General features: G+C 42.4%; 1 protein-coding gene across 5 annotated transcripts in view; it reads left to right on the top strand.

Moving 5' to 3' along the window:
- Positions 1-23,439, top strand: part of diaph2 (diaphanous-related formin 2) — a 705,669-nt gene that overhangs the window by 278,041 nt on the left and 404,189 nt on the right. For all 5 annotated transcript variants that reach the window (XM_067996883.1, XM_067996882.1, XM_067996884.1 and 2 more), the window contains one exon: positions 19,547-19,661. In XM_067996883.1, the coding sequence (XP_067852984.1) occupies positions 19,547-19,661 (115 nt within the window). The remainder of the gene's footprint in view (positions 1-19,546; positions 19,662-23,439) is intronic.

Below are 23,439 nucleotides of genomic sequence, written 5' to 3'. Positions count from 1 at the left end.
CATGGCCTTGCCTTTCCCTATCTCTGTAACTCCTTCCAGCCCTACAACCCTCCAAGATCTCTGCACTCCTCCAATTCTTGCCTCTTGTGCATCCCTGATTTTAATCGCTCCACCATTGGTGGCCGTGCCTTCAGCTGCCTAGGCCTGAGGCTCGAATTCCCTCCATAAACCCCTCGGCCTCTCTACCTCTCTTTTCCTTTAAGACACTCCTTAAAACCTGCCTCTTTGACCACCTGTCCTAACACCTTATGTGGCTTGGTGTCAAATTTGGTTGATAACGCTCCTGTGAAGCATCTTGGGAAATTTTACTACATTAAAGGCGCTATATAAAAGCAATTTTTTGTTGTTGTTGTCGTACATTCATCATAAACCTCCTTTTTCTGTTTCATTTTAATCTCTATATCTTTACTCATCCAGGGAGCTCTAGCTTTGGATGCCCTTCCTTTCCCCCTCATAGGAATGTGTCTACTCTGTTGCTGAACCACTCCTCCTTGGAGGCCTCCCATTATTCAATTACTGTTTTGCCTTCCAATTTTTGATTCAATCCACCTGGGCAAGATCCCTTTTTAACTCACTGAAATTTGCCCATCTCCAGTTAAGCATTTTCACATTTGATTATTCCTTGTTCTTTTCTATAACTATGCTAAACCTAATGATATTATGATCACCGTTCCCCAAATGCTCTCCTACTGAAGTATGCTCCACCTGCCCCACTTCATTCCCTAGAACTTAGATCCAGCACTGTTTCCTTCCTGGTTGGGCTGGAAACACAATGTTCCAGAAAGTTCTCTTGAAAGTATTTCAGGAATTCCTCCCCCTCTTTGCCCTTTACACTATTAGTGTCTCAATCTATATTGGGATAATCGAAGTTCCCCCAAATGTGTTTAATTTTTGTATTACACTTTAGTTAGATGGATTTTAAAAATAAATGCAACCTTAAATGAAACTTGGGTTGGCTGGTTGTATTTTAAAAGCGCCTACTGTATTTTATATTGTTTCATTGAATTGCTTTGTCTTTTGCTGACTTGCTAAATATGTTCCAGCACAAAACAGCTCTTTTAATATGGTTTCAGATAGATTTTAAAATCATACCTGCTGTTGAAAATGACATCATTTCTGTTTTATTCTCATTCAGCAGTGATGACATCAGAATTTTTGTCTTCCACTGTAAACACAAAATGGTGACGAAGAAAATTTGTGTAACTGTAATGAAAAACACATTTTTAAAAACCTATTTGGCATCGAGTTTATGTGGACCTCAAGTAGAATTCTGAACCCTTGATCATGGTTACAAAGCAGTAATCTCATCAAGGCATTTAGATAAATTTCCTTTTCAGAATGTAATATGAAATCATAAAATCAAAATATAGTTTCAGATGAAGAAAACTCCTTCAGCTCCTTTGATCTCACCCTTTTTGAATATCAACTTTAGTGTGTTCCCATTCTAGCATCTAGCTGTTTCTTAAACGAATTAAGCATACTGACCTCAACATGGCAACATGTTTGAACTGTTCATTATCCGCTAGGCAGAGAAATATTTTTGGTGTCTATCCTAAATTTTCTTTTAATCATGAACCTTTGCTCTTTTATCCTTCCGCCCTGACGAAGCTGAAAATGCTGTTTTGGATTTACTTCCTGCATGGTGTTAAAATGGTCAATCCTGCCCCCGCCCCCTCCCCCCCACCCCCCCTGACGTCGGACGTCTCCCCTCCCCACCCCCCGACGTCGGACGTCCCCCCTCCCCACCCCCCGACGTCAGACGTCCCCCTCCCCCCCCCGACGTCGGACGTCCCCCCCCCCCCCCGATGTCAGACGTCCCCTCCCCCCCCGACGTCAGACGTCCCCCCTCCCCCCCCCGACGTCAGACGTCCCCCCTCCCCCCCCCCGTCAGACGTCCCCCCTCCCCCCCCCGACGTCAGACGTCCCCCCTCCCCCCCCGACGTCAGACGTCCCCCCTCCCCCCCCCGACGTCAGACGTCCCCCCTCCCCCCCCCGACGTCAGACGTCCCCCCTCCCCCCCCCGACGTCAGACGTCCCCCCTCCCCCCCCGACGTCAGACGTCCCCCCTCCCCCCCCCCCCCGACGTCAGACGTCCCCCCTCCCCCCCCCGACGTCAGACGTCCCCCCTCCCCCCCCCCCCCGACATCAGACGTCCCCCTTTCCCCCCCCCCCGACGTCCCCCTTCCCCCCGTCAGACGTCCTCCTCCCCCCCCCGACGTCAGACGTCCCCCTTCCCCCCCCCACCGACGTCAGACGTCCCCCTTCCCCCCCCCCCCCCGACGTCAGACGTCCCCCTTCCCCCCCCCGCCCCGACGTCAGACGTCCCCCTTCCCCCCCCCCCGACGTCAGACGTCCCCCTTCCCCCCCCCCCCCCCCCCGACGTCAGACGTGTCCTCCCCCCCCCCCACCGGCCGTCAGACGTCGTCCCCCCCCCGGCCGTCAGACGTCCCCCCCCCCCCCCCCCCCCGGCCGTCAGACGTCGTCCCCCCCCCCGGCCGTCAGACGTCGTCCCCCCCCCCCCGGCCGTCAGACGTCGTCCCCCCGGCCGTCAGACGTCGTCCCCCCCCCCCGGCCGTCAGACGTCGTCCCCCCCCCCCGGCCGTCAGACGTCGTCCCCCCGGCCGTCAGACGTCCCGTCCCCCCCCGGCCGTCAGACGTCCCCCCCCCCCCTCCGGCCGTCAGACGTCCCCCCCCGCCGTCAGACGTCCCCCCCCCCCCCTCCACCGTCAGACCCCCCCCCCGACGTCAGGCCCCCTCCCCCCCCCTCCTTTCCTTCCCCCCCCCCCAACGTTCAGCCTCCCCTGCTTTGTTGAACCGCTGCAGTCCATGTGGTGCAGATTCTCCCACAGTGCTGTTTGGTAGGGAGTTCCAGGATTCTGACCCAGCGATGATGAGGGAACGGCAATATATTTCTAAGTCGGGATTGTGTATAACTTGGAGGGGAACGTGCAGGTAGTGGTGTTCCCTTGTGCCTGCTGCCCTTGTCCTCCTAGGTGGTAGAGGTCATGGGTTTGGGAGGTGCTATCGGAGAATCCTTGTCGAGTTGCTGCAGTGCATCCTGTGGATGGTACGCACTGCAGCCACAGTGTGCCGGTGGTGAAGGGAGTGAATGTTCAATATGCAGTTAACACAAGACTACCATTGCAATTTCTGTTCATTTATGTATTTCAGTAGCAGGAAGTCTCTCAGCATGAACCCCTGGGGCGTCCCAATCAGTCCCCCCCCCCCCCACCATCACTAATCTCTGCTTCCTCCCTTGAGTTAGTGACAAATCCACATCCACGATTTACTCTTGATAAGTCACCTCAGCTTGTAAGAGAGCCTCTGTGTGGTGCTAGATCAAAAGCCTGTGTCAATTTGAGATACAATTTCCCCAGAAAAAGTCTAAGATTGTGACAAAAATGAAGCATTTGTGTTGATTATGAATCATCTATTTGACTTTTTTTTTGCTGATCACAGTACACATAGGGTTACATTTAAATACCGTTAGCTGATTCACCAAGCTGGAGGGAATGTGGTCTGATATGTCTACGGCACTGATATCCATCTGTAGGTTGTTTGCATGGTAACAAAAGGTGAAGGAAAATGCTAATGTATTAAGAATTAGTGTCATCTTGTCCAGCAGTGTCCCTGGTTGCTGTCTGGATAAGTATGGATGGCCACAATTACAGGTCTTGAGCTTCAGCAGGTGCCAGCGATTATCTTTTCCAGCAAACATTCTTCGTACAGTATTTGGTTTTCTGAAAAACTTGAGTAGATATGAAAAATACAGTTTTTAATATCACACTTTCTGGTCTATATTCAAAGGATTTTGAAGTTATGTGTTAAGCTGCACAGCACCAAGATAGCAATCAGATTGAGGCTGTCAGTTTTTACAAAGCTTATCAGGGACTTTGTGGTAGCATATAGCCATGTAAGGAGTAAGCAACCATGGATAAAGGATTGGTTTTATGTTGAAAGTACAAGAGAAGAATCTTTGTTATTTTTATCATTTCGAGGAGAATAATAAAGCTTGTAATTACTGCAGGTACACTACTGAGTGCTGTTCTTTTCCCTGTTTAATGTTTAATAAATCTGTCTTGTAGTTTATAGACTAAGCCATGATCTGATCAGAGTGTTCACTCTTCCACCCATTGAAGTCAAGTAAAATCATGTGACAATGCATAATATATTCTGGTAAGCTGGTGTACAGTGACAAGTTCTCTTTTCATCTCCTGAGGCTCACTATATACATCTGGATACTGAGACTCCTTTGTTTGTAGGGGATGTGAAGTCTACTTATGAGAGTGGCCAGTGACATGGAACCCAAGGAAAATATCTAAAGTGTAAAGCATTACTTCATTATCATCCAAACTCAATGGCATCTTGAAATCACTGTCTGGTATATATGTTTTTTTTATATACGGATCAATTTTATATGGTGATTTCACTCTGATTTTGCCAGTCTGGGTGCCAATCGACATGGACAGTATCTTTAAGGCTTTCCTAATGGCGTTTACACAAGAGCATTGACCCCTAAATTGTTGACTGGGCTAATTCAGGAAACCCTTTGCTGCCTTTTTTTCAAAATTTTCGATTCAAAAACCATGACACTGAAACAAACACAAAATACAGTAATAAAATTATCCAAATGTTAGGAGTAGTTCAGCTGCTGTGATACTAATCCAATAGAGGTCGCCCCTCCCCCCAATAACATGGTTGAATCGAGTACTTATCAGTATGGAGCTGAACCACAAGGACCAAGTAGGCCTGGCCTTGATTCTTGGTCTATACTGAGTTAGTTGAATTCAGCTTGGGTAGCTGTCAGGCAATGCAGTTGATCTCTGCACCCCGGGACATAAGAGAGAAAACTTGGATTTCCACTTACAAATGTTTGTTGGTTCCTTGTGGAAAATGCCATGGATGGATGTTGGGTGAAGATCAGATTGGACTTGACTTGTAATGTTTCCCATGGTTGAATAGCTTGCTGCCATTCACAGTTAAGGTTCATATTTAAAGAATGGCCACCCTAAGAAGGTACTAGGGTGCATTAGGGTAAAGGTTAGTGGCTGGTGACCTTAAGACCAAACTCTAGCATGAAACAATGCCTTCAGGAGAGAAAATTGGAGAGGAACAAACAATATACAAGTTAAAAACTTCTGTTTTCCTTTGCCCCTCTCTGCCTTTCCTTTTCATTTCTATTATCTTAACTTTTACTTTTTTATAACCTTTCCTACCTAGTCTTCCACTTTAAAGTTTGAAACATTGTACTTTCCTGTTTTCCTCTGTCTCTTGGCTCTCCAGCCAGGTTGGGAACTGTTTTCAAAACAAATCCTTGGGTTCAAAACCAGCTCCAAAGAGTGGTTTTCAGCCTAGACACTTAAAGATTAATTTGGTTACATGAATGATGAAACAGGGTCATTTTTTTAACAGTGAAATAGAAGTACTACTGAAAGTTAGGTGCATTATCAGTGGAACTGATAGCACAATCACATACAATAGTATGGACGTGTATTATGATTCTGACATTGCTACAGATTTATCAAGACAGAATCTGAAGATACTGAGAAGTTAAATATCCTTTACATTTGCTAAATAGACATTGCTTTTTTCTTGCAATGAAAAATGAATGTCAATCTTAGCAAAATATCAAATCATTGGACACTCAGTCCGTTATTTAGTATTTTGTTGCGCATTCTGAAAATCTGAATGTTATCTGGAAAATATTTCAACATGTTTCCTTTTTTATGACTTTTTTAATACTGTGTGGCATTATTTATCATTTTACATGAGTTTATTGAGTAAGATTTTATATTGTATTTTCTTCAGTTTATTATTTTAAATATTATTGAAATCCTGGGACAGTTTGCAGCAGCACATTGATCTATTACAGATCAGATTAAATATAAAACAATTTTTTTTGAAGTACCAATTGTGAAGACTGATTGTACTGTAAACATAGAACTGCTGTGCTTCATTTTAAGTTAGTTTTATATTGACTTTACTCAACTGTGGCAGTTTCTAGGATCGATGTCAACTCATTTGGAAAATTTTTATTTTTTCAACTTGGAATCCATATAAAATTATATACACTTAGGAATAGGCCTTTAGATTATTGGAATCTTCAGAGCTGTTTTTCCACATATATGTTGAATAATGTTTTTCAATATTTTGAATTGGACTTAAGTGAATGTGAAATCACAGCCTCTTCCATTCGTGACAGTGGATTGTATCAAAAAGGTGTGTGCTGATAAAATTTTGAAGATGTGTTTTCATGCATGTAAATAACAATTATGTTTGTCAAGTATTGAATCAGCTGTGGTTCATTTAAAACTGCAGTATACTTTTTGACCTCACTCGCCTGTCTAATTTTTAAATGATTCCTTCCCTTGATGATACTCTGTGTACTGTATTATTCTTCATCTGAATGAACTGGAGCTGATGTGCATCCTGATATCTGTTGATTTACAGAAAACAGAGTAGGGGTTAAGGGTAGCTACTGACAAAAGGTGTGAAGTGGTGTTCCACAGGGATTGATGCTGGGACCACTGTTGTTCACAATTTACATCAACAATTTCGACTTGGCAATCGGAAGTACAATTTCAAAATGTGCGGACAACACAAAATTGGGGTGTGTAATTAATACAAAGAAAGAATGCATTAAAATGCAAGAAGACATTAATAGATTTGCAGGATGGGTGTGTAATTGGCAAATGAATTTCAATGTTGATAAATGTGAGGTGGTGCATTTTGGTAGGAAGAATAAGGAGGCCACATATTGCTTGGATCGTAAGAATCTAAATGGGGTAGAGGAGCAAAGGGATCTCGGGGTACAGACACACAAATCACAAAGTAATGACGCAGGTTAATAAGGCCATAAAAGGAACTGAAAGGATATACTTATCAGGAATGACTGAACAGGCTAGGGCTCTTTTCTCTAGAAAAGAGAAGGCTGACGGGTGACCAAATGGAGGTCTTTAACATAATTGAAAGGGTTTGATAGGGTAGAAGTAGAGAAAATGTTTCCACTTGTGGGAGAATCCAAAACTAGAGGTCATCAATATAAGATAGTCACTAATAAATCCAAAAGGGAATTCAGGAGGAACTTTTTTACCCAAAGAGTGGTAAGAATATGGAAAGTCCTACCACAGGAATAGTTGAGGCAAATAGCATAGATGCATTTAAGGGGAAGCTAGTTAAGCACACGAAGGAGAAAGGAATAGAAGGGTATGCTGATGGGGGTAGATGAAGTAGGGAGGGAGGAGGCTCATTTGGAGCATAAATGGCGGCATAGACCAGTTGGGCCGAATGGCTTGTTTCTGTGCTGTAGACTTAGTGATGTTGCTCTAATTGTTCACTAGGACATGTCAGTGAGCAGAATGCATTGATCTGTCCTTTCATTTTCTTTTCTCTCTCTATTGATCCCTCCTGGGAAAATTTCTTGCCTTCATTTGTTGTTTTCCCAAAGACTCTGGGAAATGAAGATGTTGTCTTTTGGCATATCCTTGTCTGCTGCCTCATTGTGGTGTTAGCCGTAGTTCAGTGGTAGCACTCTTGCCTCTGAGTTGGAAGGTTGTGGGTTCATATCCCACTCCAGGGTCTTGAGCACAAAATCCAGGCTGACACTCTAGTCCAGTACTGAGGGAGTGCTGCACTGTCAGGAGGTGCCGTCTTTTGGATGAGATGTTATAACGAGGCCTTGTCTTCCCCCTCACTTAAAAGATCCCATGGCACTATTTCGAAGAAGTGCAGGGGAGTCCTGGCCAATATTTATTTCTCAACCAACATCACTAAATCATACTAACTGGTCATTATCACATTGCTGTGGGACCTTGCTCTGTGCAAATTGGCACGTTTCCTACATTACAACAGTGACTACACTTCAAAAGTACTTCATTGGTTGTAAAGTGCTTTGGGATGTCCTGTGGTCATAAAAGGCACTATATAAATGCAAGTCTTCCTTTCTTTCTATCAGAGTAAAGTCTGCCAAATCAACATACTGCACCCACAGGAGCAACCCTTGCAGATGACCTTTTCAGTCATACCTGATTACTAACTTGAAAGGTGCCTGACATCCTTTATTTTTCTCAAATTAGGTAACCTAACAGTAGACTTGATCAATTGCATAACTATGGAAATGACACATGGTGTACAGGAAACTATTAGGGGAATTATTCTTTTCACTTTTTGGCCTATAAATGGCCTTGTGAAAGTAATAGAACAGTTTGTTGTATTATGGAGACATAGTACAGTGTAAGGTCACTGACTGCAGTTCAGGGTGTTGTGTTAAGCTATTACCTTGAGGATTACTTGCCAGTTCTGTAATGTTTTGGAATGTCTAGAGTCCCACAGTGGTAGCATAAGTTTATTGTCTGGGTCAGTCTGCTTCCCAAGGCACTGATATTGGCCCTGCTGCCAGAATAGCAGTTGATATTTGTTTTATTATACTCTAACACTACCATGTGAGCACAATAGGAAGGTGGTAAATTTTTAATGGCAAGAAAAAAAAGAGTTGTATTCAATTTTTATCACAAAACCTGCAACCACCATGTGGTAGTTCACAGTTTAGTAACTACACAAATTTCAGATAAGGTAATGACTGCCAGCAGGATTCTCAAAGGTTAATAATTTTGCGAAGCCTCATACAGTATCTGTGCAGATCATAAAACCCACTTTTCCGTTGAAATGACAGCTTCCTCTTTAATGATGAGCTGCAGCCCTTCAACAGGATTTTATGCTCTCCAGCCAAGTGTTGCAGGCCAATTTCTGTGCGCAAGCTTTTCATGTGCCAGAATCTAGACTCGTGGGGAGGAGGGGAAATGGGAAACGGCACTGTCTGCTCTCTGAGTAGCCAGCGCGGGAGAGTCTGCACCGTGGGCTAGGTGAACATCTTTCTCCATTTCTATCTATTTATAATCTCACTTTCTTCTGTGCAACATTCTGTCTAAACGGCCTGCTTCTAGATTTCTGCCAGTGCCAGTGTTAGTTGCTTGCCAAGAGATGGCTTAGAGTGACTGTTCCTTTAATGTTATCTCCCCCATCTTGGGAGAAATGGCTACTGTTCGCTTGCACCCCCAGCACGGATTAGAAGCCCAATACAACAAATGGCAGGCGTCGAAAGAAAGGCATGCATTTCTGTTGTATGGTAAGTTTGAAGATGCAGACATTATTTAAAGATTTCCGTGGCAGAATTTTAAGTCAATTATATAGCAAGTAATTACAATGATGATTTGAAATTGTACGTTGGATCTGTTTAATAATATAGCTGCACATCATCATTTGAGCTCTGCTGAGTTGTCTTTTTTCATTGTGCTGAATTGGCTGTGAAGTTTGCCAAATACAATGAGCTTCCAGTTCCTTTTCCAAAGCTGGTCTGCAAAAATGCATTTCCAATATGCTGTTTGTAAAATTAAAATATGAATCAGGAAATGAAAAGTTGGAAGATTTGTAGTCATCTCAGCAAATTGTGCCACAGTTTCCCATTTGGCCAAAACACATGTTTATTTTTGCAGGAATAACTTTTAAATGAGGGTGGAAAAATGAGAATACATAGCAAATTTTAATTGACGGCAAATGCAAGTACCCTGCACTTTACAGTCAGATTGTAAATTTGAGCCCCTGTCAAAATGTGTGTTCTGGAAACATCAAGATATGTCAAGGTATTGGCAAATTATTTTCCCAAGCCACCTGAGGATTTTAAAATGTGCTAATACTTCAGATGCTTTGATGTTTCCTCAATATTTAAGATACTGCTTAGCAGCAGCGCCTTTTAAATAGCACCATTGGGCTATCAACCATAACAAATGTTACAGTACATTGGGAATGATCAGAGTTCATATTTTCACATTGCAGATGTAAAACCAAATATGTGATGAGACAAAAATGTTCTTTTGTTGTCTGACTTTATTCACGGAGATTTGGTTCCTTCTATAACTGAAAAGGTTAACCAGCAAAAGATGAAAAATATATATGGCTGTTTTCTTGCTACACTCAAAATATGGCTAGAGGGTATAATAATATATAGCAATTTATCTGACAGTTACAGGAGCTCACTGATAAGGGCAAAGTAAGAGATTTAGGAAAAGTAAATGAGTGCTTAGCCTGTGCCAAAGGGAGTAAAGCAGCATAAAATATGTAATGACCTTTTTAAATATTGTAAACCAAAAGATCTCATCCCTCTGAGGACTTGGGTTATATTCTTTAATTAAACATGCTACTGTAGAATAGTTTATTCAGAGAACATTTCTAATATAGTATATTGTCTTGTACATTATTCAAATTCTTATTCATTATTTGAGACACAAAAATTACACTTCTGCAGTTTTAATCATGTATATCATTAAATGACAAACAATATGGAAAATAACTGAAGTATTGTACAGTGGATTTCACTTAAGTGTGTCACCTATAACTTTATTTTGACCATCCTCTGCATTACAGTAAATAAAGGTGAATATCAGTGAATATGTGATAGACGAGGGAATGATGTTTTTTTCATGATGCAGATCAAGCCCAACAAAATTATTTAGCTAACTATTTGAGGAAGTATACCTATAGTAATCTCCAAAGCTTAAAGAGTCAAGGTCAGTGTTGTCAATAAATCTGTACTTTTTTAATAGTTTTGTAGTTGATTTGCATATACGTAAATGTCATTGCTTGAGGATGGTGCGTGTTGCAAGGTGAAAATGAACATGAGAACATAAGAAATAGGAGCAGGAGTAGGCCATATGGCCCCTCGAGCCTGCTCCGCCATTCAATAAGATCATGGCTGATCTTCAAGCTCAACTCCATTTTCCTGCCCGATCCCCATATTCCTTGACTCCCCTGGAGTCCAAAAATCTATCTATCTCAGTCTTGAATATACTCAATGACTCAGCACCACAGTTCTCTGGGGTAGAGAATCCCAAATATTCACAACCCTCTGAGTGAAAAAAAATTCTCCTCATCTCAGTCTGACATGTCCGAGCCCTTATCCTGAGACTATGAATCCTAATTCTAGACTTTCCAGCCAGGGAAATAGCCCCTCAGCATCTACCCTGTCGAGCCCTTTTAGAATCTTATATGTTTCAATGAGATCACCTCTCATTCATCTAAACTCCAGAGAGTATAGGCCCATTCTACTCAATCCCTCCTCAAAGGACAGCCCTCTCATTCCAGGAATCAGTCTAGTGAACCTTCATTATACCACCTCTAAGGCAAGTATATCCTTCCTTAGGTAAGGAGACCAGAACTGCACACAATACTCCGGGTGTGGTCTCACCAAAGCCCTGTACAGTTGCAGCAAGACTTTCTTACTTTTGGACTCCAACCTCTTTGCAATAAAGGCCAATGTGCCATTTGCCTTCCTAATTGCTTGCTGTCCCTGAATATTAAATTTGTGTTTCATGTACAAGGACACCCAAATCCCTCTGTACACCAACATTTGATAGTTACTCACCATTTAAAAACATTTTGTTTTTCTATTTTTCCTACCAATGCGAATAACCTCATATTCCCACATTATACTCCATCTGCCACCTTGCCCACTCACTTAATCTGTCGATATCCCTTTGCAAACTCTTTGTGACCTCCTCATAGCTTTCTTTCCCACCTAGTTTTGTATCGTCAGCAAACTTGGATACATTACACTCAGTCCCTTCATCTAAGTCATTAATATAGATTGTAAATATCTGAGGCCCAAGCACCGATCCCTGCGGCACCCCACTATTTACAACCTGCCAACCTGAAAATGACCTGTTTATTCCTACTCTCTCTTTTCTGTCTGTTAACCAATCCTCAATCCATGCTAATATATTACCCCCAATCCCATGACCTCTAATCTTGTGTAACAACCTCTTATGTGGCATCTTATCAAATGCCTTTTGAAAATCCAAACATACTACATCCACTGGTTCCCCCTTGTCTACCCTGCTCGTTACACCCTCAAAAAAAACTCCAATAGATTTGTCAAACACTATTTCCTTTTCATAAAACCGTGTTGACTCTGCCTAAAGATTCAAAGTCAAAGATTCAGCACAGTGATTATATTATTCTTAAATTTCATTATAGATTACTAAGAACACATATTCGACCATGTAACCTTTGCAACTAATAAGTTTAGATGTTGAGAGTTATGAAGTGGAATTAGTCATATGTATGGAATCACAAACATTTTGGGGTAGATTTTTACTTTCACCGCCAGCTGGAAAAGTAGTGGATCGGCCACCCATTATACACCCTACCAGATTTACCTTTCCATTGAAGGCAATACACTATTGTTAGCTTTCTGGCAAGCGGTGAAAGTGAAAATCCACCTCTTTCTTTTTCCTCTCAAAATCGAGAAGCTGGTTTCTTAGTGCTGTAATTCTTGGAAGCTCAGTTGTGGTTTTTTTCTTTTGTGTAATATGAGTTAATCATGAGTTAATCATGAGAAAATATGCAGGAACAGGAGGAGGCCATTTGGGCCATTGAGTTTGCTCTACCATTTTGTTAGCCATTACATCGCTACCCACTCCAGACTTGACTACATAATCTTGGCTGACACTTAAGTGCAGTACTGAGGGAATCCTGCACTGTTGGAGATGCTGTTTCTCGGATGAGACATTAAACCGAGACCCCGCCTGTCCTCTCAGGTGGACGTAAAAGATACGGCACTTTTCGAAGAAGAGCAGGGAAGTTCTCCAAGTATCCTGGCCAATATTTATCCCTCAATAAACACCTAATGCAAACATTTATTTCATTGATGATTGTGGAAGCTTGCTGTGTGCAAATTGTCTGCCATATTTCCTGCCACATTTCCTACATTACAACAGTAACTGCACTTCAGAAGTAATTCATTGGCTGTAAAGTGTTTCGGGATGACCTGGGGTCGTGAAAAGCGCTTTAAGTACAACGTCTGTCTTTAGTACGAATTCTCTGCCCTTTCTCCATATCCTTGTTTACCCTTACTTCCCAAGGAAGTATTCATTTTCATTTTAAACATCACAATTGATTCTCCATCTATCGTCTTCTGTGCTAGTGCATACCACATAATCTCATTCCTTTGTATGAGGAAACAGCTTTTGGATTTGCTTGTAAGATATTTTAGTTGAATTTGAAGATTACTTTCTTAAGTTTTAGATTTCTCTTCTCGAGAAAGAGTCATTCCTGATCTAACATGTCAATTCCCTTCATTATTACGAACACTTCACTTTTATTATGACGAAGTCCTTTCACCCCAGGTACCATCTTGATGAATCATCATTGCATTTTCTCCAAGGCCAGGATATCCTTCCTAAGGTGGGATGCCTAAAACCTTAACAAAAGTTATAAATGAGGTCTAACCAGCACTCTGTATAACTGCAGTACTATTTCCTTCCTTTTATGTCCTATACCTCGTGTTCAATCCCATTAATGTCTGGGTTCACTTTTTGCACCTTTGAGCTAATTTTTAGTGACTTATGTGCTTGATTTTTCTCAGTTTCGACTATATTCCCATTTGCCCTTCTTAAGTCCAAAGTATGCCATCTCATACTTTATTATGTTGAAGTGTTTCTGCCAGTGTTCTGCCTACTTGCTTAATCTATGTCTTTTTGTAATTTTCTATTCCCTTCACAATTCAGTATACATGGTAGTTCGATATCATCTGCAAATATTCCCCATTTCCAAATTGAGGTCATTTTATTTGAGTGAAAAGCTGGAGCTCCTGCATTGATTCCTAGGAGACATCACTTGTCACTCTCTATCAATCCAAGAATGTTCCTTTTGTTCCGACTCTGTCTCCTATCTCCCAACCAATCCCACCAATCCATGCCACAAGGTTGCTTCCAGTTTTGTGCACAGCAATTTTAGTGAGCGTTCTTGTGCAGAATTGTTCAATTTTTTTTTTACTTTTTTATGTTGGTAACCTTGTCTTTAATACTGTGTCCTTTAGTTACTGACAAAGTAGAGGCAGTAGTGAAAACATTTTAAAAAGTACATTGACTGGTTACATAGGTAACCTCCTTGCTAGTTATTTTGTTGGTTGCTGTTTGTGGATTTTTTATACTTGTTTGCTACTTGATTAGTACATTTTTTATACCTGCTTATTCATTGATGGATTCTCCTACCTGTTCTGCATTAATTTTGCCATTTTATGAACATGATATTTGAGTCGCCCAGTTGCAAGTTGACATACTATTCGAATGTGTGATAGTCACTTGATAGATTAGAGACTTATTTATTTAGACTACTAGGTGGGCAGATATAGGGTAGAAGATATTTCTCAAAGTAGAATAAAAGGTCACCAGAAAATTTTATTTGTCCTTTAGGGAAGGAAACCTGCCGTCCTTACCCGGTCTGGTCTTTATGTGACTCCAGACCCACAGCTATATGGTTGATTCTTAATCGCCCTCTAAAATGGCCCAGCAAGCCACTCAGTTGTACAGTCTCGCTACAAAAAGTCATGATAAGAATAAAACCAGACAGACCACCTGGCATCGGACCACTAGGCACCGGACACGACAAAGGCAAACCCTGCAAAGTCCTCCTCATGAACATGTGGGGACTTGTGCCAAAATTGGGAGAGCTGTCCCACAGACAAGGCAAGCAACAGCCTGACATAGCCATACTCACAATCATACATTTCAGCCAACGTCCCAGACTCTTCCATTACCATCCCTGGGTATGTCCTGTCCCACCGACGAAATCGACCCACCAGAAGTGGCGGTACAGTGATATACAGTCAGGAGGGAGTGGCCCTGGGAGTCCTCAACATTGACTCTGGACCCCATGAAATCTCATGGCATCAGGTCAAACATGGGCAAAGAACCACCTGCTGATTACCACCTACCGCCCACCCTCAGCTGATGAATCAGTCCTCCTCCAAGTTGAGAACCACTTGGAGGAAGCACTGAAGGTAGCAAAAGCACAGAATGTACTCTGGGTGGGGGACTTCAATGTCCATCATCAAGAGTGCCTCGGTTGCACCACTACTGACTGAGCTGGCTGAGTCCTGAAGGACATAGCTGCCGGACTGGGCCTGCGGCAGGTGGTGAGCGAACCAACACAAGGGAAAAATCTGCTTGACCTCGTCCTCACCAATCTACCTGTTGCAGATGCATCTGTCCATGACAGTATTGGTAGGAGTGACCACCGCACAGTCCTTGTGGAGACAAAGTCCCGTCTTCACGCTGAGGACACCATCCAACGTGTTGTGTGGCATACCACCGTGCTAAATGGGATTGATTCAGAACAGATCTAGCAGCTCAAAACTGGGCATCCATGAGGTGCTATGGGCCATCAGCAGCAGCAGAATTGTATTCCAGCACAATCTGTAGCTTCATAGTCCAGCATGTTCCTCACTCTACCGTTACCAACAAGCCGGGGATCAACCCTAGTTCAATGAGGAGTGTAGAAGAGCATGCCAGGAGCAGCACCAGGCGTGCCTAAAAATGAGGTGCCAACCTGGTGAAGTTATAGCACAAGACTACATGCATGCTAAACAGTGGAAGCAACATGCTATAGACAGAGCTAAGTGATTCCACAACTAACGGATCAGATCAAAACTCTGCAGTCCTGCCACATCTAGTCATGAATGGTGGTGGACAATTAAACAACTTAACGGGAGGAAGAGGCTCTGTGAACGTCCCCATCCTCAATGATGGCAGAGTGCAGCACGTGAGTGCAAAAGACATGGCTGAAGCGTTTGCACCTATCTTCAGCCAGAAGTGCCGAGTGGATGATCCATCTTTGCCTCCTCCCGATATCCCCACCGCCAGAGAAGCCAGTCTTCAGCCAATTCGATTCACTCCATGTGATATCAAGAAACGGCTGAGTACACTGGATATTGCAAAGGCTATGAGCCCCAACAACATTTCGGCTGTAACATAGAAAATAGGAGCAAGAGTAGGCCATTTGGCCCTTTGGGCCAGCTCCGCCATTCAAAATTATCATGGCCGATCGTCTGACTCAGTACCCTGTTCCTGCTTTTTCCCCATATCCCTTGATCCCTTTAGCATTAAGAAATATATCTATCTCCTTCTTGAATACATCTAATGACTTGGCCTCCACTGCCTTCTGTGGCAGAGAATTCCACAGGTTCACCACCCTCAGTGAAGAGTGCTGTAGTGCTGAAGACTTGTGCTCCCGAACTAGCCGCGCCTCTAGCCAAACTGTTCCAGTATAGCTACAACTCTGGCATTTACCTGACAATGTGGAAAATTGCCCAGGTATGTCCTGTCCATAAAAAGCAAGAGAAATCCAATCTGGCCAATTACTGCCCCATCAGTCTACTCTCAATCATCAGCAAAGTGATGGAAGGTGTCGTCGACAGTGCTATCAAGCTGCACTTACTCACGAATAACTTGTTCACCGACGCTCAGTTTAGGTTCCGCCAGGACCACTCGGCTCCAGACCTCATTACGTGGTCCAAACATGGACAAAAGAGCTGAATTGCAGAGGTGAGGTGAGAGTGACTGCCCTTGACATCAAGGCAGCATTTGACCGAGTGTGGCACCAAGGAGCCCTAGTAAAATTGAAGTCGATGGGAATCGGGGGAAAACTCTCCAGTAGCTGGAGTTATGCCGAGCAGAAAGGAAGATGGTAGTGATTGTTGGAGGCCAATCATCTCAGCCCCTGGACATTGTTGATTGCTGCAGGATTTCGTCAGGGCAGTGTCCTAGGCCCAACCATCTTCAGCTGCTTCATCAATGACCTTCCCTCCATCATAAGGTCAGAAGTGGGGATGTTCGCTGATGATTGCACAGTGTGCAATTCCATTCGCAACCCCTCAGATAATAAAGCAGTCCGTGCCCACATGCAGCAAGACCTGGACAACATCCAGGCTTGGGCTGATAAGTGGTAAGTAACATTCGCACCAGACAAGTGCCAGGCAATGACCATCTCCAACAAGAGAGTGTCTAACCACCTCCCCTTGATATTCAACGGCATTACCATCGCCGAATCCCCCACCATCAACATCTTGGGGGTCACCATTGACCAGAAACTTAACTGGACCAGCCACATAAATACTGTGGCTACAAGAGCTGGTCAGAGGCTGGTATTCTGCAGCGAGTGACTTGCCCCCTGACTCCCCAAAGCCTTTCCACCATCTACATGGCACAAGTCAGGATTGTGATGGAATACTCTCCACTTGCTTGGATGAGTGCAGCTCCAACAACACTCAAGAAGCTCGACACCATCCAGGACAAAGCAGCCCGCTTGATTGGTACCCCATCCACCACCCTAAACATTCACTCCCTTCACCACCGGTGCACCATGGCTGCAGTGTATACCATCTAAAGGATGCACTGCAGCAACTCGCAAAGGCTTCTTCGACAGCACCTCCCAAACCCGCGACCTCTACCACCTAGAAGGACAAGAGTAGCAGGCACGTGGGAACAACACCACCTGCACGTTCCAAGTCACACACCATTCTGACTTGGAAATATATCGCTGTTCCTTCATTGTTGTTGGGTCAAAATCCTGGAACTCCCTATCTAACAGCAGTGTGGGAGAACCATCACCACACGGACTGCAGCGGTTCAAGAAGGCGTCTCACCACCACCACCTCAAGAGCAATTAGGGATGGACAATAATTGCTGGCCTTGCCAGTGACACCAACATCCCATGAACAAATTTTTAAAAAATGTTGTAAATATTCATGGACACTGTTTTAGGCCAGTCAGCCTACCGTCGGTGGTGGGGAAACTTTCAGACAATAATCCGGGAGAAAATTAATTGGCACTTGGAAAAGTATGGGCTTAAAAATGAAGTCAGCACAGGTTTTTTAAAGAAATCATGTTTGTCCAACTTGATTGAGTTCTTTGATGATGTAAAGGAGAGGGTTAATTAGGGTAGTGTGGTTGATGTATAGATGGACTTTCAAAAGGCATTTGATAAAGTACTACATAATCAACTTGTTAGCAAAATTAAAGCCCGTGTGATTAAAGGGACTGTGGTAGCGTGGATACAAAATTGGCAAGGGGACAGAAAGCAGGAGAGGCAATCTAAATGGTGTAATTTTAAAGGGGTGCAGGGACAGAGAGACACAAATTTTGGAAGGTGGCAGGACAAGTTGAGAAGGATTTTAAAAAAGCATATAGCATCCTGGGTTTTATTAATAGAGCCTTAGAGTACAAAAGCAACAAAGATATGCTAAACCTTTATTAAACACTCGTTGGGCCTCAGCTGGAGTATTGTGTTCAATTCTGGGCACCACACTTTAGGAAGGATGTCAATGCTTTAGAGAGGATTCGGATGAGATTTACTGGAATGGTACCATGAATGAGGGACTTCAGTTATGTGGAGAAACTGGAGAAGCTGGGGTTGTTCTCCTTAGAACACAGAAGGTTAAGGGGAGATTTGATAGAGGTGTTCAAAATCACGAAGATTGACAGAGTAAATAAGGAAAAACTGTTTCCAGTGGCAGAAGGTCCTGGAACCAGAGGAGACAGATTTCAGGTGATCGGCAAAAGAGCCAGAGGCGACATGAGGAAACATTTTTTTACGCAGCTAGTTGTAATGATCTGGAATGTGCTGCCTGAAAGGGTGATGGAAGCAGATTCATAACTTTCAAATGGGAATTGGTTAAATACTTGAAGGGAATGGGGTGAGAGCAGGGGAATGCGATTAAATGGATATCTCGTTCAAAGAGCCGGCACAGGCACGATGGGCCAAATGGCTGCCTCCTGTGTTGTACCTACTATGATACTATGGTAACAAAGTCAAATTCCATTTTTACTATATGCGATTCTGAGATTTTTAACTGGTGTTTCGGGGATGGCAGTCCACAGTTCCATCCATTTATATTTAGGCTCACTGGCTTCTGGTAACTGAATTGAATTCCACTTTACTATATGGCAGTTCTGGATTGTCCAGAACTTTTACTTTTTTTCAATATATGTCTGTATATCAAGAGTGTGTGTGTGTGTGTATGCATATATACGGATTAATAAATTAAAATAAAGCAATACGTACTCCCTGAATTGTATAGATTTGATGTCCTCACATTAGAAGTCAGTGGAAATCAATCAAACCTTAAGTTTCAGTAGAAATCTGCATGTATGCTCATCCAGAAGAAGAACTATTTTCTTGAATGTATAGTATTTGGTGACATTGAACTTTAAATTCATTCTACCAGAGTATATGGTGATTTAACATCTAAGCCATTTAGAGATATGCTGTCATTGAAAAATACAGTACTTTTAAGAGTATTATTTAATATAGTAATACTTTATAGTACTTTGCTTACATTAATAGTTGTCTCTTTTCCAACTTAGCTGTTTGAAAAGTTTTTTAAAAATGTAATAATCCATTTCAGCTTAATGAAAGGCAAGAGAAAATGTAATTTTCCTAATGGAAACTCTATTTTGAACATACTAATTGTTTTTTCAATTAAGGAGAATCACGTCCATTTGTGCAACATGGTAAAAAGGGGAACATTAATGTTTCATTTGCGCGCAGTCCCAAAAGGTTAGCAGACAATTGCCTGAAACAAAAAAGCTAATTGAAGTGTTAATGACCTACACTACTTGATTATAGTCTGTACTTGGGTGGTGATTCATTGTTGCAGTTATGATAAAGATGTAAGATTATCAACAAGATAAATTCATTTGTACCTTAATTCCAGATTGGACCCCAGGAAATGACAAAGAAATGCTTTTGGATCAAAGCCAAAGAGGAAAAGTTTGAGAGTCCGGATCTATTTTCTAAACTAATGCTTAGTTTTGCTACACAAACAAAAGGTAACTTATTTTATTACTGAAACATATTATGCCTCCAATGCGATTAATATTTAGAATATATTTGAAATATTGCTGAAGTTATTAATCTTCAGCTGTGTGAACTTAAAATGTTAAGTGTAATCAACTAAAATATGTACATCACAGTCCTTTCTGCTTTGAATATGATCTATCTGGATTTATGCATTTGTAATATGTCAAGTGCGAAAGAGTTACAGGGCTTAGGTATACACAGTGGATAGTTGTATGTTCAGGCGACAAACTTGAACTGCACAATGTTGCCTTCATGGCTTTCTACAATAATGTGCAAAATATTCCTTTCAAATGAAATAATGATTTGAGTCTAGAAATCCACATATTAGATGAACCTCAGTTTGATGTACACAATAGCTGAATTTGAGAGTTTCCTTCATTAGCCCTTGCCTCTTAAGTTGAAAATTTACCGGTGATGAGGTGAAAGCTGATCTTCGATCCTTTTGAGATTCATGCCCATGAAATATTGTGTGGCAACCATTTGTGAACACAATTGTAACTAACCCAGCCAGCATTTAAAATCCATTTTTTTAAAAAAAAGCACGATAATTCAAATTTCATCTTATTGCTATTTTAACGACAGGATGCTATTGGCAGGTTTAAGACAGTGTAATCTGATGGGCATGATGGATTGTAAACATAGATTACTGCTAGAATAATAAAAAGTAGAATTAGGGTTATCAGTGGCACAGCACGAAAAGAATATTTGTTTTACTTCCTGCATCTTTGTACCTTATTTTAAATTAGAAAAATATATTTACCGAAGAAAGTAGCTTTAAGGGAAAGAAAAGTCAAATTGATGGAATCTAATTTATGTGAAGTTTCATTGTCCAGCATATTTAAGTCTATAGTGTAGAAGTGTACAAATAGACATTGGTGGTAATTATCATAGTTTTGTGTCTCATTTATTGTAGAAATTGACTACAAATTGTCCTGCACCAGATGGACTTGCAACTATTTTTGACTTTGAAAACTATAGTTTGATAGAATCTATGGCTCCATAACTCACTTGTGAAGATAATTAGGGCTGCCAGTCTTTCTGCTGTCTGGTTTCCTGATGCTGCATCCTATACTAGTAAGCAGTGCAAACTGGATTTCCCATTTACTGCCTCTCTTTTGAATGACCACAAAAGATCTTTATTTGTACATTTATGTTATTGGCTTTTGCTCCCCAGTGAGCCCTATGAACCTTGCTGTGCTGAACATTTATGAAGGCTGAGAACGTGGAACCTCTGTTACCAGAAATTGAGATGTTATCAATTTTCAGTGCCCAGAACATAACTATAAATATACTAATGTAGTACCATTATTCAAGAAGGGGAGTAGGGAAAAACCGGGGAACTACAGGCCAGTGAGCCTAACATCAGTGGTAGGAAAATTATTGGAAAAAATTCTGAAGGACAAAATTAGTCTCCACTTGGAGAAGCAAGGATTAATCAGGGATAGTCAACATGGCTTTGTCAAGGGAAGATCATGTCTGACTAATTTGATTGAATTTTTTGAGGGGGTGACTAGGCGTGTGGATGAGGGTAACGCAGTGGATGTGGTATGCATGGATTTCAGTAAGGCCTTCGATAAAGTCCCGCACAGGAGACTGGTCAAGAAGGTACGAGCCCATGGAATCCAGGGTGCCTTGGCACTTTGGATACAAAACTGGCTTAGTGGCAGAAGGCAGAGGGTGATGGTCGAAGGTTGTTTTTGTGACTGAAAGCCTGTGGCCAGTGGGGTACCACAGGGATCGGTGCTGGGTCCCTTGCTGTTTGTGGTCTACATTAATGACTTGGATATGAATGTAAAAGGTATGATCAGTAAGTTCGCTGATGATACAAAAATTGGTAGGGTGGTAAATGGCGAGGAGGATAGCCTCAGTCTGCGGGACGATATAGATGGGTTGGTCAGATGGGCGGAATAGTGGCAAATGGAATTTAACCCGGAAAAGTGTGAGGTGATGCACTTTGGAGGGACTAACAAGGCAAGGGAATACACAATGAATGGGAGGACCCTAGGCAAGACAGAGGGTCAGAGGGATCTTGGTGTGCAAGTTCACAGATCCCTGAAGGCGGCGGAACAGGTAGATAAGGTGGTAAAGAAGGCATATGGGGTACTTGCCTTTATTAGCCGAGGCATAGAATATAAGAGCAAGGAGGTTATGATGGAGCTGTATAAAACACTGGTTAGGCCACAGCTGGAGTACTGTGTGCAGTTCTGGTCGCCACACTACAGGAAGGATGTGATCGCTTTGGAGAGGGTGCAGAGGAGATTCACCAGGATGTTACCAGGGCTGGAGCGCTTCAGCTATGATGAGAGACTGGGAAGATTGGGTTTGTTTTCCTTGGAGCAGAGGAGGCTGAGGGGGGACATGATTGAGGTGTACAAAATTATGAGGGGCACAGATAGGATGGATACTAAGGAGCTTTTTCCCTTCGTTGAGGGTTCTATAACAAGGGGGCATAGATTCAAGGTAAAAGGCGGGAGGTTTAGAGGGGATTTGAGAAAGAACTTTTTCACCCAGAGGGTGGTTGGAGTCTGGAACTCACTGCCTGAAAGGGTTGTGGAGGCAGGAACCCTCACAACATTCAAGAAGCATTTGGATGAGCACTTGAAATGCCATAGCATACAAGGCTACGGACCAAATGCTGGAATATGGGATTAGATTAGACAGGGCTTGATGGCCGGCGCGGACACGATGGGCCGAAGGGCCTCTATCCGTGCTGTATAACTCTATGAATCTATGAATATGTAAGAAAGTGTCGGAGGTCTCCATTATGGCGTCACTTGTTCTTGCAATATAATGCTCACTCTAATACATTTTAAGCAACCAGTGGCACTTCATAATACTTAAGCCAATGTGAAGTAAATGGAAAGTACAAAATTAAGTCTCTCGAAGGTTTGCTTGGAAGCGTTTTGAGGTGCAGATAATGACCTATGTCCTTCATTTATGCAACTCTGCCACACTAACTCCACTGATCTCCCTCTGGACATGAGATTGATGTCTTTCGCACTTATGCAACAAATGTCAGACCTTTGAAATTAATCAGAGGCAAATCACTGTGCTGGTGGTCTTAAGCAGGACTTGATTTATCACTCAATAACTCAATTATAAATAGTCAATCACTCAATAACTCAATTATAAATAGTCAATCCTACAAGTCCTATAAATAGTCAAACCTCCCGCCTTAGTACAAAAGCTGGGTAAGAGAATGGGTTTTCATATTGGAATGGACCAAGTGTGATGTTGAGTGTTCAAGTTCATTTCAAAGTCATTCTGCTGAGGAGCAAGGCAGCATAAAAGATAGAAGTTAAATATTTCCTTTTGTCTATGGGAATACTTCTCTCCCTCCATTTGAACTTGGCTGGAGTATTGTAGCCGAGTGCAATCCTGTCCAAGCCCGACATCCACACCCACAGGCTTCCAGCTTTGCAATCAGGATTTGGAACCCAGACTAATTTTACTTCTTCTAATTCAGGGCCACTGACACCAGTTGTAATGTCGCTATAACTATCTCCATTCAGATCCGCTAACTCAGCACAAACCAGGGATCAAATCTTCGACCTTTATGGCTCATGTATTCACAAATTAAATCTGTTCTGCCATTGGGGAACTGTTTAATTTTCTGCTAGCTTGCAGGCATTGATGAAAAGTTGAGTAGCAGAAGCATTAGTGGAACGGGGCACTGTTTCAAATGTGGTGGCAATGACCAGTCCTCAGTACAACAACAAAAACAATTGCACTTTACATTCACTTCTG

Source organism: Heptranchias perlo, chromosome 15, assembly GCF_035084215.1.
Source record: "Heptranchias perlo isolate sHepPer1 chromosome 15, sHepPer1.hap1, whole genome shotgun sequence".
Taxonomy (NCBI): domain Eukaryota; kingdom Metazoa; phylum Chordata; class Chondrichthyes; order Hexanchiformes; family Hexanchidae; genus Heptranchias; species Heptranchias perlo.
This window is presented reverse-complemented; position numbering and strand designations above follow the sequence as displayed.